This window comes from Labeo rohita, chromosome 23, assembly GCF_022985175.1.
Source record: "Labeo rohita strain BAU-BD-2019 chromosome 23, IGBB_LRoh.1.0, whole genome shotgun sequence".
Lineage (NCBI taxonomy): Eukaryota > Metazoa > Chordata > Actinopteri > Cypriniformes > Cyprinidae > Labeo > Labeo rohita.
In genome coordinates this window covers 1,141,237-1,159,616 of record NC_066891.1, presented here as the reverse complement: position 1 = coordinate 1,159,616, position 18,380 = coordinate 1,141,237, and the positions used below count along the sequence as shown (strand labels likewise).

Genomic DNA, 18,380 nt, shown 5'->3' with positions numbered 1-18,380 from the left:
CAAAACAAAAAAAAAAAAAACAAACAAAAAAAAAAAAAATACAATTACACTATAAGAGGACACATTGGATGCATATAGAGATGCACTTTAGGATGAACAGAGCTTTGGATAGTTTCCATGTCTAGATAAACTTTTAATAAAGAAAGGAGAAGTTTAGAGCCAGATGTTTGTCTGATGAATATACTAACATAAACAAAATAAAAAAAACAAACAAACAAAAATAAAGAATCTTATATGGGTTTTACCTTGTAAAATCAGCACTATAAAAAAAAAAAAATCATTAAATTAATTAAAATCACAATGATTTAAGGCATGAAGAAATGATCTTTAAACATGGTTTTGCAAAAAGCATTTATTTTAATTTATTAGAACCTAACAGTTATCTAAACTTTATTATCTGAACAAAGTACAGCAAAGAATTCTTCATGTAAAAAATCCAGTTTAGGCTCCGAACATATCAGATATGACAAGTGCGAGCGAACGGTTAGATGAACGCCTGTAGACGTGAGACCAGACTCACATGACAACACAGCTGGCGTCCTGATTGTGTCTCTGAGCCTGAAACACACACAGGTTACTGATTATTCACAAACATCTGCATGAATCAGCTGAAGCAGAGCACAAACATTCACATCTGAATGAAGCTGCAGAACCGGCAAGACAACATTCAAGCACACAGCAGATTCACACACACAACATGAGGACGAAAGACACAAAGAGAAAAGGAAGTGAGGCATTTGAACATAAACACACACCTTTGCATGTACCGGCCTGAAAAAAAGCAGTTTTTGATGGCAGATTTATGATGCTATTATTGCAACAATTTACTGCAGATTTAAGATTTTAGTCTTTCAATTAGACCTTTAATAGATCAAAAATAGTTGCATGCTCAGTTATAATAATAATAATAATAATAATAAATAAATGCAACTTAAAAATGACAAAATAGATAAAATATCAGGTATATAAAATTTCTAAATTAAATGAAAACTTAAATAGAAAATATTCATTAAAACGCAAACAAATAAAAATAAATACATTGTATAGATAAGAAACAAAAATACATAAAATGACTCCATACATAAAAACAAATGGTCAACAAATAGGTAAATGTATAAATATAAAATAAATAAAAAAATATTCAGAAAGTATAATGTAAAAAAATAAAAAATATGCCTCAAATAAGAAAGCAAAAAAAAAAAAAGGGAGGACAATATATAATATAAATAAAAACAAACAAATAGATAAATATGTAAAATAAAATGCAAACAAATGGCTAAATGCATAAAATACAAATAGGAACAAAATAGTAAATAAAAGCAAACTAAATAATACAGAAAATATGAATTAAGATAGATAAAACAAAAAACAAAAAAAAAACATAACATAAAAAAAAACAAACAAAACAAAACAACGATAAATACATAAAACAATGATCAAAAAAGATAAATGCATAAAATATATATTCAGAAAATCTAAAAAATGTAAACAAAAAATGCTACATAAGAAAATAATCAAAATGATAATTATAATAAATAAAACAAAGAAATAAACAAAAACATATATGGCTAAATACATAATACGAATAAGAACAAAATATTAAATAAAAGCAAACAAAATATTAATACAAAAAATATGAATTAAAAAAAAAAAGAGATTAAACATCAGGTATATAAAATTTCTAATTAAATGAATTATTAAATTATTAAATTAAATGAAATAAAATACAGAAAATATAAATAAAAATGCAAACAAATAAATACGTAATAAGAAACAAAAATACATAAAGTGACTTAATACATAATATAAATAAAACAAACGATCAAAAAAGAAACGCATACAATATAAAATAAATAAATATTCCGAAAATATTAACAAAATGTAAACAAAAAAAAAAAAATGCTACTTAAGCAAATAATCAAAATGACAATATAAATAAAACAAAGAAATAGATGAACAAACAAACAAACAAACAAACATGGCTAAATACATAATACAGATAAGAACAAAAAATTAAATAAAAATTAAAGCAAACAAATAAAATGTGAAAAAAAATATTATGGGACAAACTCCTGTAATAAAGCTACCAAACGAAAGAGCGAGCAAATAATTTCTTATCATATGGACATAGAAATAAACATTAACATGAAAATGCAAAATACTGTTTCAAAACTCAGCAAATTAAAATTGAAAAGGCTAAAATGCTGGAGCTCGTCTAGTGTTAATGTTCAGTTTCTGAGATTTCATCAAGCCCATCAGATGAAACACACACACGCTTTCTAATGTGTTATAATGCTGACGGTGTGTTAGTAAAGACGCAAAACTGCAGTTACTGCCAAAGCAAAGCACACACGGACTGAATCCATCTCACCTCCAGCCCATCAGGACAGAGAACAACATTTCTTTTTTCTTCTTTTGGGCTTTTATAAAACACAGGTGAAGAAGAAAAGATCAACGTTTTGCCCAAAAAATGACAAATATACATTATATTCATGCATCTGACAGATGCTTTTGTCCAAAATGACTTGCAGTGCATTGAAAGAACACGTTTTATGAGTTCATGCATTCTCTGGGAACATTAAACGAGTGAGCCGAAGGGTTTTTACCTGTCGGCGCAGGTGAACGTCGCGGCTCATGATGTTCTCGTCACACTCCAGATCCTCATCTGCTTTACCCTGAACACACACCAGACAGAACTCAGCTGTTTCCTGTCAAAAACAAACACACACAGGTTTGTTTTTGTGAACTGTGGGAACTTTACACAGACTTCTATTGTTTTTATACTATACAAATCATATTTGCTACACACCTAAACCTAGCCCTCACAGGAAACTGTGCACATTTTTATCTAAAAATAAATAAATAAATAAATAAATAAATAAATAATTATAAATAAAAATAAAAATAATAATAATAATAATAATAATAATAATAATAATAATAATAAAAACACAATTTAGATGACAAAAAAAGTTGCATAAACAAAAAATAGATCATATAAATAAAATAGAAAAAATAAATGTATAACAAAACTAATGAATATTAAGTAGGTAATAATTATAATAATAATAATAATAATAATAATAATAATAATAATAATAATAATAATGTATAATTAACTAAAAACAATTAAAATGCAAAACTTGCAAAAAACATGACAAAATTGCTGAAATAACAAAAAAATTAGATAAATATTACTAAAAAAATATATATAAAACATTTAAAAAAGCAAAAAAATAAAAGGTTAAAAATAAATAAGATTAACAACAACATTACTAAATAAAAATGCAATTTAGATGCCAAAAAGTTGCATAAAACATTTAAAAATTGGTGAAATTATGTTAAATAAAATAAAAGGATCATAAATGAAGAAAAAAAATAAATAAATAAATAAATAAAATTTATTACTAATATATAAATTAAATAATAAATTAATTAATTACTAAAACTTATGAACAATTAAAAAAAAATAGGCAATAATAATGTATAATTAACTAAAACAATTAAAATGCAAGTTCCAAAAAACATGAAATTAAAAAAAAAAAAAAAAAAAAAAAAGTAATAATAAAAAAAAAAAAAGTTTAAAAAAAAAGTAAAAAATTGATAGATAAAAAAAAAAGTGAATGAACAAACTAAAATAGGTAAACAACAACTAAACTAAATTTAGAAAAACAATTTAAATACAATTTAGATGACAAGGTAATTTTAAAAAACAAAACAAGAAAATAGAAAAAAAAATTAAGTCTAATACAAAACTAATGAAAAAAATAAATAGGTAGCAGTAGTAGTAGTAGTAATAATAATAAAAATAATAAAAATAATAATAATAATAATAATAATAATAATAATAATAATAACTAAAAACTATTTAAAAGCAAATGTTAAAACATGACAAAAATGCTGAAATTACAAAAAATAAATAAATGTAAATAAAAAAAGATAAAAAATCTAAATGAACAAAAACAAATTAATAAAAATAAATGATAAAAAATAAAATTATAAAAAAATAAAATAAATAATGAATGAAAAAAAAAAAAAAAAAAAATGAATGAATGAATGAATGAATGAATGATCAAACAAAAACAAATATATTTTTTTCCCATTAAATTAGTTGGGAGCACAGTAAAATAAATAATACTAGTTAGCATTATCAAGCAGCGTAACAGACTGTTTTTGTACCAATAAAATAATTGGAAGTGAATGACACAGTCTTACATATTACACAAAATGTTTGATGATGCATGAATGTAGAGTTAGGAATAAACACACTTATTAATTAATTAATCTGACATTATTCATTGAGCAATAGTGTCAACATACTGCTTTAAATCACTGTAAATGTCCATGAGTGGAAAATCGCCAATGTGAAACTGCCCATTATTTCATTATATTACCCCGGCGTCTCACCTCGTTCTGTGGGTTCAGCAGGGAGACTCGCACCTCCCCGAACGGGCCCCACGTCTCATGGGTCCTGAGAACCAGATCCCCCCGCGGCACCTGCTCCGTCACCGAACCCGCCGCCCAGATCTGAACACACACACCGCAGACACGCTTCAGACGCGGCACACGCACAAACCTGAGCTCACGTACCGCCATCATTTCAGCGCGTTTACCGTCAGCGTCTGTCCGGCGCTCAGCACACACGGAGACGGGATCTGGAAGACGACGTCAGGAGCCTCTGCTTCGCTCTTTCTCAACACCCATCCGCCAAGAGACTGATCCTGAAACCACACATTCACTCATCACAACATACTCGGATCAATCATCTAGTAAAAACCTAGTAAGTGACAACAACACATTAAAATGACTAAATCTTAAATTAAAAATAAAGAAAAATGTCAAAACATTAAATAGCAAAATGACTAAAACAAATTACATTGAAAACAATGATTATGCAAAAGTTGCATAAAACATGAAATAAAATTACTGAAATAAAAAAATAGGTAGATATTAAAAAAAAAAAAAAGCTAAAAAATAAAACAAACAACAAATAAACCAAGAAAACAGAAATAAAATGAATATATTAATAAATAAAAATAAATGTAAACAAATAAATAAAAAAATAAATGAATGAACAAACTAAATAAACAGTTAATTATTACTGTAATAATAATAATAATAATAATAATAATAAAAACAATTATTATTAATATTAAATAAAAATACAACTTAAATGCAAAAACATTGCATAAAACAATAAAAATGCTAAAATTACAAAAATTAAGTAGATAAATATAAATAAAATAGATGAAAAAAAAAAAAAAAAAAAAAAAAAAAATCAACATTACTAAAACCTAAATTAAAAACATAAAATTATCTAAATATTACAAAACAAAAATAAAGCAATATTACTAAAACAAGTTAAAATGAAAATTTAAATGCAAAAAAAGTTGAATAAAACATTAAAAAAAATTGCTGAAATAATAAATAAATAAATAAATACATATATATTAATAAAACAAATACATAAAAAATAAAATATAGAACAAAATAGGTAATATACACCAAGAAAACAGATATAAAAAAAAAAAATTAAATGAATAAATAAAAATAAATGAATGAATAAATTAACTAAAATTGTTAATAAAAAAAAAAATACAAATAATAAGCATTATTATGAAACAAAAATACAATTTAAATGCAAAAGTTGCATAAAACCAGATAACATTGCTGAAATTACAAACAATAAGTAGATAAATAAGATAAAAAATAAATACATAGATAAAATTAACCAAGAAATAATAAGACCGACACAGTAGTTAAAAAAAAAAAAAAAAAAAAAAAAAAAGTGATTAAAAACAAAACAGAAGTGCTAAAGGTTTAATAAATTAAAAAAAGATTAACTAACCTAAAATGAAAAATATATTTAAAAAAAAAAATGAAATATTAAACTATATAAAAAAAAAACCTAGTGACAAATTTAAATCCTAAATTAAATACAACATTTTCAAAATATTGAGAAAAAAAAACAATATTACTAAAATTAAAAAGAGAAATTATTAATAAATACTAATAAAACTATACAGACATTAAACTATAAATGAATGAAATTATATAGGTAATACATTTCAAATCAGAATAAAAACTATACAGACATACTAAACTTATAAGCTACAAAAATACAACAAAACTTCAACAAAATAATTAAATCTATAAACAATTCAAAACTACATAAATGAAAAAAATAAAATAAAATAAAATAAAACCTACTACAACAAAATCTACTAAAAACTAACACTAGTATAAAGTTACTGTGATGAAGATGAAGACGTGTCGTACCTTATCGGAGTTGTTCTTGAGCGTAATGTAGCGTCCGTCCAGGTCGATCTCGTCGATGGACACGTTTCCGCGTGAGGATGAATGCTGGGAGAGTTTGTAGCTGGGTGAGAGTCCCGAACTCGTGCCCTCGTGTTTGCGTTTCTTGGCCCAGTGTTTCCTGACGGGTTGAGCGTGAGTGCGAGAGACCGACGACTGCTGGATCGGACTCGGAGACAGATTCAGTCTGAGTGGAAACAAAACACCCGTCAGTGAACGCATTGCTTATAGTTAGTTCATAGGTGCTGAGCTCACCGTTTCTCCTCTCCCTCCAGCATCTTGCGGTAGGCGTTGATCTCCATGTCCAGCATGAGTTTGACGTCCAGCAGGTTCTGGTACTCCTCCAGCTGCTCCTGCATCTGCTGCCTCATGTCGGCCATCTCCTGCTCCTTCTGCGAGAGCCGCTGCTGGTTCAGCTGTCGCTCGCGGTCCAACATCTGCTCCAGCTCACGAACACGAGACTCCAGCACCGAGTTCTGAGACACAAATGACTCCAGTCAATCAGTATTAACTATGACTACTGCTCAAAAGAGTCTCTTCTGCTCAGCAAGGCTGCACTTATTTGATCAAACATACAGTAAAAATTGTGAAATATTATTGTGATTTAAAATAACTGTCTTCTATGTGAATATCTGTTCAAATGCAATTTATTTTTGTGATCAAAGCTGCATTTTCAGCATCATTACTCCAGTCTTCAGTGTCACATGATCCTTCAGAAATCATTCTAATATGCTGATTTACTGCTCAACAAACATTTATGATTATTATCAATGTTGAAAACAGTTGAGCTGCACAACATTTGTGTGGAAACATCACATTTTATTTTTCAGGATTCACAGATAAACAAAGTTAAAAACAACAGCATTTATTTAAAATAGAAATCTTTTGTAACAAATGTAACAATGTTAAATTTATAAATAAAAATTTAGACATTACATATTTTTTATTTATATATATTTTTTTATTATAAAGAAAAAATTATATATATTTAAAGACTGTTCAAAAGTTTGGGGTCAGTAAGACTTGTAATAGTCTTTAAAGAAGTCTCTTATGCTCATCAAGGCTGCATTTATTTGATTAAAAAATATAAAAAAAAAAACAGTAATATAGCAAAATGTTTTTACAATATAATTTTTTTTTTTTTATTTTAACATACTTTAAAATAGAATTTATTCCTGTGATGAAAAGCTGAATTTTTATCAGCTGTTACTCCAGTCTTAAGTGTCACATGATCCTTCAGAAATCATTCTAATATGCGGATTTATTATTAGAATGATCAGTGTTGGATAATATCAACAGTTGTGCTGCCAAATATTTTTTGGAACCTGTGATTTTTTTTTCCAGGATTCTTTCATGAATAACAAGTTTAAAAAGTACAGTGTTTATTCAAAATATAAATATTTTATAACAATGTAAATTATTTATTATGAACTTTTAATTATTAACTTAATACATCCTTGGTGAATAAAAGTATTAATTTCTTAAAAAAAAAAAAAAAAAAAAAGAAAGAAAATATTTATTTTTAAATTTTTTATGTATATAATTTTTTATATATTATTTATATATAAAAATAGTATATAAATTATATATATATATATACACACATGTATAAATTTTTATTTATATAATATTTCATATATTACTTTTATTATAATTGTAAATATACATTTTATTTAAATCACTGATACATTTTTATTATAAATTTTTATTTATATATTTTATATATTACTTTTATTATGATTGTATATATATTTTATTTACATAATCACTGATGTATTTTTATTATAATTTTATATATATTTATATATTATTTTTATAATTGCATCATTAAATCAAAGATTTTATATATGTAATTTGATTTATATATACTTCTAAAAAAAAATTTATATTTTTAAATTTATATATTTATATTATATATATATATATATATATATATATATATATATATATAAACTTATATCATAATTATTATTTTAAAATATATTTAATAAAAAAAATGCTATATAGATATTATAAAGCGAGAGAGAGAGAATTTTTTAATATGATTTTTATTATAAATATAAAATACAAATATCCAATAACATTTAATATTTTTCATGAAAAAATAAGGCTGTTACTTTTGAAAAACAATGTATCCTTACTGAATAGAAGTCAGTCAAACTTTTGGGGAAAAAATGTGAATTGTGAATTGTATGTGAGCTTAACATGAACAAAAAACACTTCCTTAAGATCTTTCATCATTTATAAGCCTTTCTCTCATCACCTGTTTCTGTAGGTTGTTGATTTGTATGGACTGAGACTCCAGTCTGAGTTTGGTTCCCGCCAGCTCTTCTCTCGTCGACGAAGCGAAGTCGCTGTTCTTCACCGCCGTCTGCTTCGCGTTCTCCAACTGCAAGAGATCAACGCAAAGCACTGAGGATCCAGAAAAGAGTTTGTTCTGTGAAATGACTGACACATTACTGAGGTACCATGACAGACAGACGTGACGGACTCAAGAGCTTCCTGTGCGTCCAGGTCGCAGCAGCCACTTCCTGTCGCTCAAATCCCTGAACTACAGTTTTCCTGCACCTCAGCTGAGAGAAACTGCAGACTATCTCATTCTGAGACACACACGGATAAATGGACATGCTCATCTCCTGTTTTTAAGCCTGAAATCGCATTAAACTGTAAACTGCATTCGGTTTTTGCAATCCGGGTCATTTTTGACCCGGGGAAAACATACGCTTATTAAACAGTCGCAACTTCATATTTTTTAACTCAAACCACATTGTATCTGATCAGTAACTTCTCAGTAATGAGCGAAAATGCAAAGATTTTAATGTTTTTAATGATACCATGTTTTACTATGCTATTACAACATTTACCAACTCTTTAAAAAAAAAAAAAAAATCAAATTTTACATGAACTACAGCAAAACAACAGTGACACAAAATAAAAATATATATATATATATATATATTTTTAAATATTCCTGAGAAATTTTATTGCTATATTTCATTATATGAAATTCATAAGAATATTTAAACTGATAATTATCACTATTAACTCCACTGGAACAAATGGAATTGATCAGAAACAGTCCAAATTGATGAAACCTACATATAGCTTTTCAAACAAAACAACACCAAAGCAACATAAATATTACTTTGGAATATTTTAAACAATTTTGAAACAAAATCTATTCAATTCACCAGCATAAACTTTCACTTTCACTTGAAAAAGACGATTGACAGCCTGAATTTGAAATGCTTCATCAGTAGATCTTTCAAAACAAATTTTTTATATAGAAATTATGAACCGCTTTTAGTCAAAACTGACTCAAATGTGAAACCTGTAACAATTTAGTTTAAATTTCACCTCCTAAAAACAAACAAAAAAAGTTATATTTTTTATATTTGATAGTCTTAATCCATATGCAATTCTCCCCCAATCTTCATCTCCTAAAATCTAATATTAAAAAAAGTTGAAAAAAAAAAAAAAAAAAAAAGTTGAAAAAAAAAAAAATTATAAAATTGTGTATTTTGATAGTCAAAGATGTAACAATTTATTTAAAATGGTTATATCTCTTAATTAAAATAAATAAATAAATGCATATTTTGATAGTCTTAATTCATATGCAATTCTTTTTTTCTGTACTAAAAACTAAGTTTTTTTTTTTTTTTTTTTTTTTTTTTTATTATGAAATTATGAATCGCTCCAGAGTCAAAAATTTCCCCAAACTCTAGAGATGTAACAAATTTTTCTTAAATGGTAATCTCTCTTTACAAACTATTATAAAATCTGCAAAACCTGCAAGAATTCCATTTAAATTTCATCTCCTAAAAATAAACAAACAAACAAATGGAGACATATATACATACATAAACACATATACATATATATATTATATATATATATATATATATAAATAATTTAATGTATTTGATAATTTATTTTAAATGGTTATCTCTTTTAAAAAATAATAAAAAAAAACCTAAAAAAATAAAAACAAATAAATGATGCATATTTTGATAGTCTTTTTAAAAATAAAAACAAAAAAATAAATTGTTTACTTTGATAGTGTTTATCAATGATGTAACAAATTATTTTTTAAATGTATTTAAAAAATTAATTTAAAAAAAAATCTGAAAAACAAACAAACAAATAAATGCATATTTTGATAGCCTAAATCCATTTGCAATTTTTTTTCTCTGTACTAAAAACAATGTTGTTTTTTTTTTTAGAAATTATGAAACACTTCAGGGTCAAAATGATAGTCTCAATACATATGTAAAATTTGTCCGATACTGAAAACTAGGGATTTTTTTTTTTTTATTTTATTTTATTTTTGTATTTTTTTTTTTTTTAATTATGAACCACTTTTGACTCAAACTCAAAACCTTTAGCAAATCTGTAAAAAATAAATAAATAAATAAATAAATACATAAATGAATTGAAAATAAAAAGAAAAAATAAACTGTGTAATTTGATAGTCAAATATGTAACAATTTATTTTAAACGGTTATATCTCCTAAAAAATTAAATTAAAAAAAGTAACTGAAAACAAACGAATAAATAAAAAAATAAATAAGTTGATGCATATTTTGATAGTATTAATCTATATGCAATTATTTTTTTTCTTTACTAAAAACTATGGATTTTTATTTTCTTTTTAATAATAAAACGCTTCAGGGTCAAAATTGCCCCGAACTCCAGAGATATAATATTTAGTTTAAATGATCTGCTTAAACAATATTTTCAAAATCTAAATAAATAGTGTATTTTGATAGCCTTAAGTTTTTCCCTGTACTAAAAACTATGACATTTATAGTACTGAAGTACCGCTTCTGGGTCAAAACTGAATTAAACGCAATAGGAAGGTTAAGGCCTGAAAAGCTTGATTTTGTGCATTGCTACAACACCACAAAATCCACCAGAAATCTCATAAAGCTGCAAATAAATAAGCATAAAATGTGTTTTCCTACAGTGAGTTTTCATCTGAAGTGACGGGGACTTTGCTGAGCACATGGTTTCTAGTCTCATACCTGAATACTAACACATCCGCTGTAAAAGCTCCAGTATTTGGAGGAAACCGAGGAAAATATTTGGAGAGATTTTGGTCTGCTTGTCTCTTGTAGTCTGCCAAAGAAGGCAGCAAAGCCTGTTTTTAAGTCTGCGTTCAGTTTAATCTCCTGCGCTCACAGTCTGTTTGCAATTCCACTGACTGTTGCTCAACGCTGCTCTTTTGCTTGTCAAATACTGTGCAATGTTCAAACATGAAGACTGGCCAGCTACATATAAACTAATTCAAAATGTACTGCCAGTACTGACTGAAAGTCTGTTTTACACGTGTGCATACTAGAAAAGCGCTGCTCGACATATCAAGGGTTTACTTAAAGGCATAAAAAAAGATGGTCATGCAAAACTATATTAATGACTTAAAGAAAAAAAGAAAGAAAAAAAAAAAAAAAAAAAAAAAGCTACAACAACAACAAAAAAAGAAGAAGAAAATTGAATATATACATTTTATAATACTAATGAAAATCAATATATAAATATTAATATCAAAATATATATAAATAATATTAAAGTATATACATTTTTAGAACGCAAACAACAACTATGTATTAAATAATAATTAAATAATAATAATAATAATAATAATAATAATAATATTAAAATTGAATATATACATTTTATAACACTAATGAAAAACAATAAATACATTAATATTAAAAATATATATATAATATTAAAGTATATACAATTTAATAATGCAAATAAAATATGCATTTATTTAATAATAATAATAATAATAATAAATAATAATAATAATAATAATAATAATAAAACTGAATATATACGTTTTAACTAATGAAATACAATCAATACATAAATATTAAAATACATAGAAAAAATTAGTATATACATTTTTAGAACACAAATAACATAACTATGTATTTATTTTAATAATTAATAATAATAATAATAATAATAATATAAAAAAAGAATATATACATTTTATAACTAATGAAAAACAATCAATACATAAATAATAATAGTAATAATAATAATATTAAAATATATAAAAATAATAGTAATAGCAATAGTATATACACTTTATAATGCAAATACAATAAGATGTATTTAATAATAATAATAATAATAATAATAATAATAATAATAATAATAATTTAAATTTTATATGCATAAACTTTCTATTAATAATTGTAGTAGCATAATATAGATTTTATTTTATTTATAACATTTTAATTTTATTTATATTTACATACATTTACATATATGCAAAAATTTTTAGTAATTTCAAATAATCATTTGTATAATAATAGTAAGAATATAATTTTTTTATAGTAACAATAATAATAAAATAATTTTTTAATTAGCTATAACTGTACACACAATTAAATTACAAAAAAAAAAAAAAAAAAAAAAAAAAAAAAAAAAAACAACATCTCATCTTTTTTTTAGATTATAAATTTTTTTTAAAAAATGATGATCGCTGCTGGAAAAAACGTTGTGGTAAGAACAAAACCAGACGGCTGTACCTTGGCAGCGAAAGTTTTCTCCAGCTCGTCTTTGTACTGCTGGATTTGAGCTTCATGTTCTTCTCGGAGCTGCTTCATGGCCTCGGCTAGTTTTCCCTCGAACTCCTTCTGTCTGCCGCTGTCCAGCTCCATCAGCCGGCTCTCGTGTCGACTGCGCATCTCACGCACCTCCTGCACACGCCAGAACGAACGCAATCAAACTCCTGTCTGCGCTAATCAAACACTCATAACTCTAACACAACACAAACCTGTTCACTGAGATGCTTCTGAAAGTCCAGCTGCTCCTGAAGCGTCTGAAGCTGGTTTTCGGCATCCACGCGCCGCAGCATCTCAGAGTTCAGCTGGGTTTTGACGTTCTGCAGCGCCGCTTCCAGCTGCAAGGAAGAAGTTTTACCAGTTTAAACTTTTTTACCAGTCAAAAGTTTTTGAACAGATTTTTAATGTTTTTAAAGAAGTCTCTTCTGCTCACGAAGCCTGCATTTATTTGATCTGAAGTACAGCAAAAACAATACAATTTTTAAATATTTTTACTATTTAAAATAACTGCTTTTTTTTATTTGAATACATTTTAATATGCATTTTGTTCCTGTGATTTCAAAGCTGAATTTTCAGCATCATTACTCCAGTCTTCAGTGTCACATGATCCTTCAGAAATCATTCTAATATGCTGATTTGCTTAATAATATTAGCAATGTTTAGGACACTTTGATGAATAATTTTTTGGGGGGGGAAGAAATTATAGAAATTAATACTTTTATTTAGCAAGGATGCTTTAAAGTGATCAAAAATGATGATAAAGAAATTCTACTCAGCAGTTTTCAACAGAAAAATAAAAAACAATAAATGTTTATCAGCATATTAGAATGATTTCTGAAGGATCATGTGACACTGAAGACTGGAGTAATGATGCTAAAAGTTCAGATTTGAAACCACAGGAAAAAAAAATACATTTTAAAATGTATTCAAATAAAAAAAAAAAATTATTTTAAATAGTAAAAAATTTTCACAACTTTACTGTTTTTCCTGTACTTGGGATCAAATACATTATCTTCTTCAAAAAGAAAAAAAAAATTATTACTGTTCTATTACTGTGACTAACTAAAGCTAAAATGAAAAGTATTTTTAAAAATACAATATAAAAATACATTTTCAATTTACACATTTACTACTGTTAAAATAAAACCATTACTTGAAACAAAAATTTATCTGAAAAATATTTTATAAAAACCTTTAAAAAAAAAAAAAAATTATATCAAGTTAACAAGGCAACGTTTTCATATAGTTTAATGATGTACAAAAACAAAACTAAAACTGAAATAAAAAAAGATATTACCAAAATATTAAGATATATAAAAAAAATTAAGAAAAAGTAAAAAATTTAATTAAAATAAAGACAATATAAAAATTAAATATGAAAACAGTTTAAAAATAAATACAATTTATTTTCACAGTTTTATTTTCATTACTTGTAATAAAACTTTCACAAAAAAAACAAAACAAACTAAACTAAACTAAAAAAAACACAAATTACTAAAAATAAAATTAAAATAAAGACAAACAATATTAAAACTAAATATGAAAAAAAAATATGAAAAAAAAAAAAATCTCTAAGAAACTAAAACCATAAACTATTTTTAAATAAAATAGTTTAAATAAAAAAAACTATAATATAAAAACTGTTTAAATAAAACGTTAACTGAAATAAAATATTATATATTTTAGCTAGGTGCCAAAGCACCATTTCTCATTTAGATATACTCATATAGTGTAACTTGATGTACTAAAAAAAAAAAATGAAGTTTAGAAATAAATGTATATAAAATATATAATAAAAAAGACAAACTAAAGTTAAAATTAAAATTCAAAAAACGTTTCTATGTCCCACTTATTTTCATTAAACTAAAACCATAAAAAATACATTTTTGTTACTTGAAAAAAAAGTAACTGAAATAATAATAATAATAATAATAATAATAATAATAATAATAATTAATAATAATAATAATAATAATAATAATAATAACTAAAATAATTAAATTAAAGCTAGTTCCCAAAAAAACATTTTAGTACATCAAGTTATACTAAATAAAAACTGCGAAATAAATTAAAACTGAACACTTTTTTTTTTTTAATACAAAAAGACAAAATCACTATAATTAAAATAATATATTCATAAAAATTATAATAGTATGAATGAAATTAACGCCTATTTGGTGCAACCACTAGTACAAACACCTTCTGTTTAGAGTTTGGGGTTTGTTTTGGACTCACATTCGCCACTTGACTCTTGAGGTCAGAAATGTCATTCTCCAGTCTGCGATTGGTGGCCAGTAAATTGGCATAATCGGCTTCTTTCGAGTTCAGAGCGGCTTCGAGGTTCCTCCAGTGTCCCACAGCTGTGGTCAGTTCACTCTCCTTCTTATTATTCCTGAGACAGAAGGGAACAAATATTACATTCATAATGGTGCACACTGCAGCATCAATGCAACTGCAAGAAACACACTTTATACATTCATCAAATTCACACGAAAAGGAACGAAACAGATGCAAAAGAAAAATGTTTTGACAATCATGTCTGTATTTTTATATCTTGTTTGAGATATCAGTCCATCTCTAATTATACCAGAGGCCCCAAAATTAATCATTAGACAATTAATAAGTAAATAGCGTGAAGATCAGTAAATAATAATTAATTAATTGATTAATTAATTAATTAATATTAATAATGAATAAAATATCCTTATATCATGTAATACATGCAAAATCATAACAAAAAGAACAAAATAAAAAAAAAACTCAAAAATAGCAAGTCTGCAGCAACTAGTTTTAAACCAAGTGCTAATGAAATGAAAGTGAAAAATAATAATAATAATAATAATAATAATATTATTATTATTAATATAATAATAATAATAATAATAATAATAATGTGAATGTAAAAAAATAAATAAAAACCTTGTAATTAGGTAAAAGTAGCAGTAGTAATATAATAATAATAATAATAATAATAATAATAATAATAATAACAACAACAACAACAAATAATATTAATGTTATACATAATAAACAAATATCCTTATATCATGTAATAAATATAATATAACAAAGAACAACAACAAAATAAAAACTGCTAATTAAATGAAAGTGAAAAAATAAAATAATAATAATAATAATAATAATAATAATAATAATAATAATAAAAAATAACAACAATAAATAAAAAAAACCTTGTAATTAGGTAAAAGTAGCAGTAATAATAATAATAAAATTAATAAATATTAATATTAATAATAAATTGACAAAATATCCATATCATGTAATAAATGTAAAATGATAAAATGAACAACAACAAAAAAGACCCTGTAAAAACTAGTTTTAAACCAACTTTTTAATATAGTTTAATATGTAATTTTTTAAATATATTTTTAATTTGAGTTAATTTTGCTGTTTTTTTTATAATTTCATTTTAATTTCTTAAACCTTTAGCAATTAATTTATAACTTGTCTTAAATACAGTATGTCCATGTAGTTTATTAATATTTTGAATTATTTTATAACTTTATATTTCTTTATCAATTTAATTCGAGATTCCGTTTTTTGTACGTTTTTGTTACTTGTATTTTTGTACTTTTTTTATTTTCCATTTTCATTTCAGTTTTAGTAATTTTGTGTTTTTATCACTTTTGTTAGTATTTTTAATGTCTGTATAGCTATTATTATTATTATTATTTAGTTTCATCAGTTTTATCTGTATAGTTTTGAATTATTTATAGATTTTGAATTTTTTTTCATTAGTTTTAGTAATTTTGTTGTATGTTTGGTCACTTTAGTATGCCTGTAGTTATTTTTTTTTATTTTATTTATTATATAATTTTATTTTAATATGTTAGTTTCAGTAATTTTTGATGTTTTTGTGCCTTACAGTTTAATATGTCTGTATAGTTGTAATATTCAGAATTAATTTGATTTAGTAATTTTCATTTCCCCCCTTTTTTTTTTTTTTTTTTTTTTTGTATATCTATATTTTGTTACATTTTGAATTTAAAACCATTAAGTGAAAGTGAAATAAAATTAATATTAATAATTTGAATGGGAAAAAAATAAATTAACTTTGAATTAGGTAAAAGTAGTAGTAGAAATATACTAGTACTACTATTACTACTAATAATAATAATACCAATAATAATAACCATGTAAGAAATATTAATCAATAATAAATAAACAAAAATATCCTTATATCATGTAATGTAAAATTAATAACATTTATAGCAAGCCTGTAAAACTAGTTTTAACACAACTGCGAATTAAATGAAAGTGAAATCAAATTAATAATAATAATATAATAATAATAATAATGATACAGCAGTTTATTACAATTCAGACTGGTTTAAACCAACTGGTAATCAGATGAAAGTACTAATATTAATAATAACAACAACACTAGAGTGGCAGGTTTAAACCGTTTTTAACGGTTTTTAACTGCTGTTTTTAACTGGTAACGTTAATCAGATGTTGACAGCCTGAGGACCACGACCGTTTAATAAAAGCAAGTTTCTGAAGCACCTATTTACTCACACATGTATAACAGTGTTTTAAAGTGATATTAAGTCATTTTAATCCAAATAAATCGCGTCTTAACCTGACTGTGAGTTTGCGGTGGTCGTCCTGCAGCTGCGTCAACTCGATCTGAAGTCTGGCGCGCTCGTTCGCGGTGGCGTCCAGAGTTTTACGCGCGTCCGCGAGCTCCGTCTCGTACAGGCGGCGCACGTTCCCGACCTCCCTGACGGCGACCTCCTCCTTCTCCTCCAGCAGGAGCTGCATGGATGACTTGTCATTCTCCAGCTGTCGGACCCGCTCGATGTAGTTGGCCAGGCGGTCGTTGAGGTGCCGCAGGTCCTCTTTCTCCTGCAGCCGCGTGAGGCGCGTCGGGCTGACGCCGGACGGAGACGCGCCGCTGCGCCTGGAGGAGCGGCCGGTGGAGGCGCGGCTCTCCATCGGGGTGGAGGTGATCATGGCCATGACTGACGCACTTTACCGCGGACCGGCCTCCGAAACTACCGTTATAAAAGAAGAGAAACGCGCGACTGAAGCACAAACTCAGAGAAGTGGAATAAAACGCGCACGCGTCACAGCGGAAATAAGAGCGTGCGAACACGCATATGATTAATACGATCGCTACCGGCCCGTGAGAAGCCCAAAAAGACGGGGTTTGCGGTTGTTGTTGCGTTTGAGTGGCGACTAAACTCAATTGTGCTTCATTGCTCTCAGCTGCGCCGTGATGTCACATCATGAGACCGCAAACGCGCTCGAAGCAGCCGCACTTAAAGGGAAAGATGAATTCAAAACACACGCAGCAAACACTTATTCTAATATTTTGGCACAGGCGTCTAAACCTGATCATGAAGTAAAACTCTATTTCAGTCTTTCAACTATGCTGACATGACAAAGTGTCATCGCCTTTAAAAATGAACTTTATAATCATCTATATATAATTGTTTGAATTGTTTTAATACTTTAATT

At 26.1% G+C, this 18,380-nt stretch overlaps 1 protein-coding gene across 2 annotated transcripts; it reads right to left on the bottom strand.

Annotated features, from left to right (window-relative positions):
• Positions 1 to 337: 337 nt before the first annotated feature.
• Positions 338 to 18,122, bottom strand: lmnl3 (lamin L3). 2 transcript variants are annotated; one of them, XM_051095908.1, is made up of 12 exons: positions 17,500 to 18,122; positions 15,132 to 15,288; positions 13,109 to 13,234; positions 12,861 to 13,031; positions 8,579 to 8,704; positions 6,571 to 6,791; positions 6,280 to 6,502; positions 4,614 to 4,721; positions 4,408 to 4,527; positions 2,607 to 2,708; positions 2,372 to 2,420; positions 338 to 558 (listed from the first exon to the last, which is right to left on the bottom strand). In XM_051095908.1, exons 1-11 carry the CDS (start codon positions 17,877 to 17,879, stop codon positions 2,382 to 2,384), a joined length of 1,773 nt encoding a protein of 590 aa, XP_050951865.1. In that variant the 5' UTR covers positions 17,880 to 18,122; the 3' UTR covers positions 338 to 558; positions 2,372 to 2,381. The 2 variants fall into 2 exon arrangements, with proteins under 2 accessions (XP_050951865.1, XP_050951864.1); XM_051095907.1 differs by lacking the exon at positions 2,372 to 2,420.
• Between the last annotated feature and the right edge of the window lie 258 nt (positions 18,123 to 18,380).

Bases quoted from the DNA above. Each gene is read 5' to 3' on its own strand.
- lmnl3 (XM_051095907.1), bottom strand. From the start codon at position 17,879: ATGGCCATGATCACCTCCACCCCGATGGAGAGCCGCGCCTCCACCGGC. The intron at 15,289-17,499 runs GTTAAGACGCGA...CTTCTGTCTCAG, and splicing joins CACCGCAAACTCACAGTCAG to GAATAATAAGAAGGAGAGTG. The intron at 13,032-13,108 runs GTTTGTGTTGTG...TGGCGTGTGCAG, and splicing joins AGAAGCATCTCAGTGAACAG to GAGGTGCGTGAGATGCGCAG.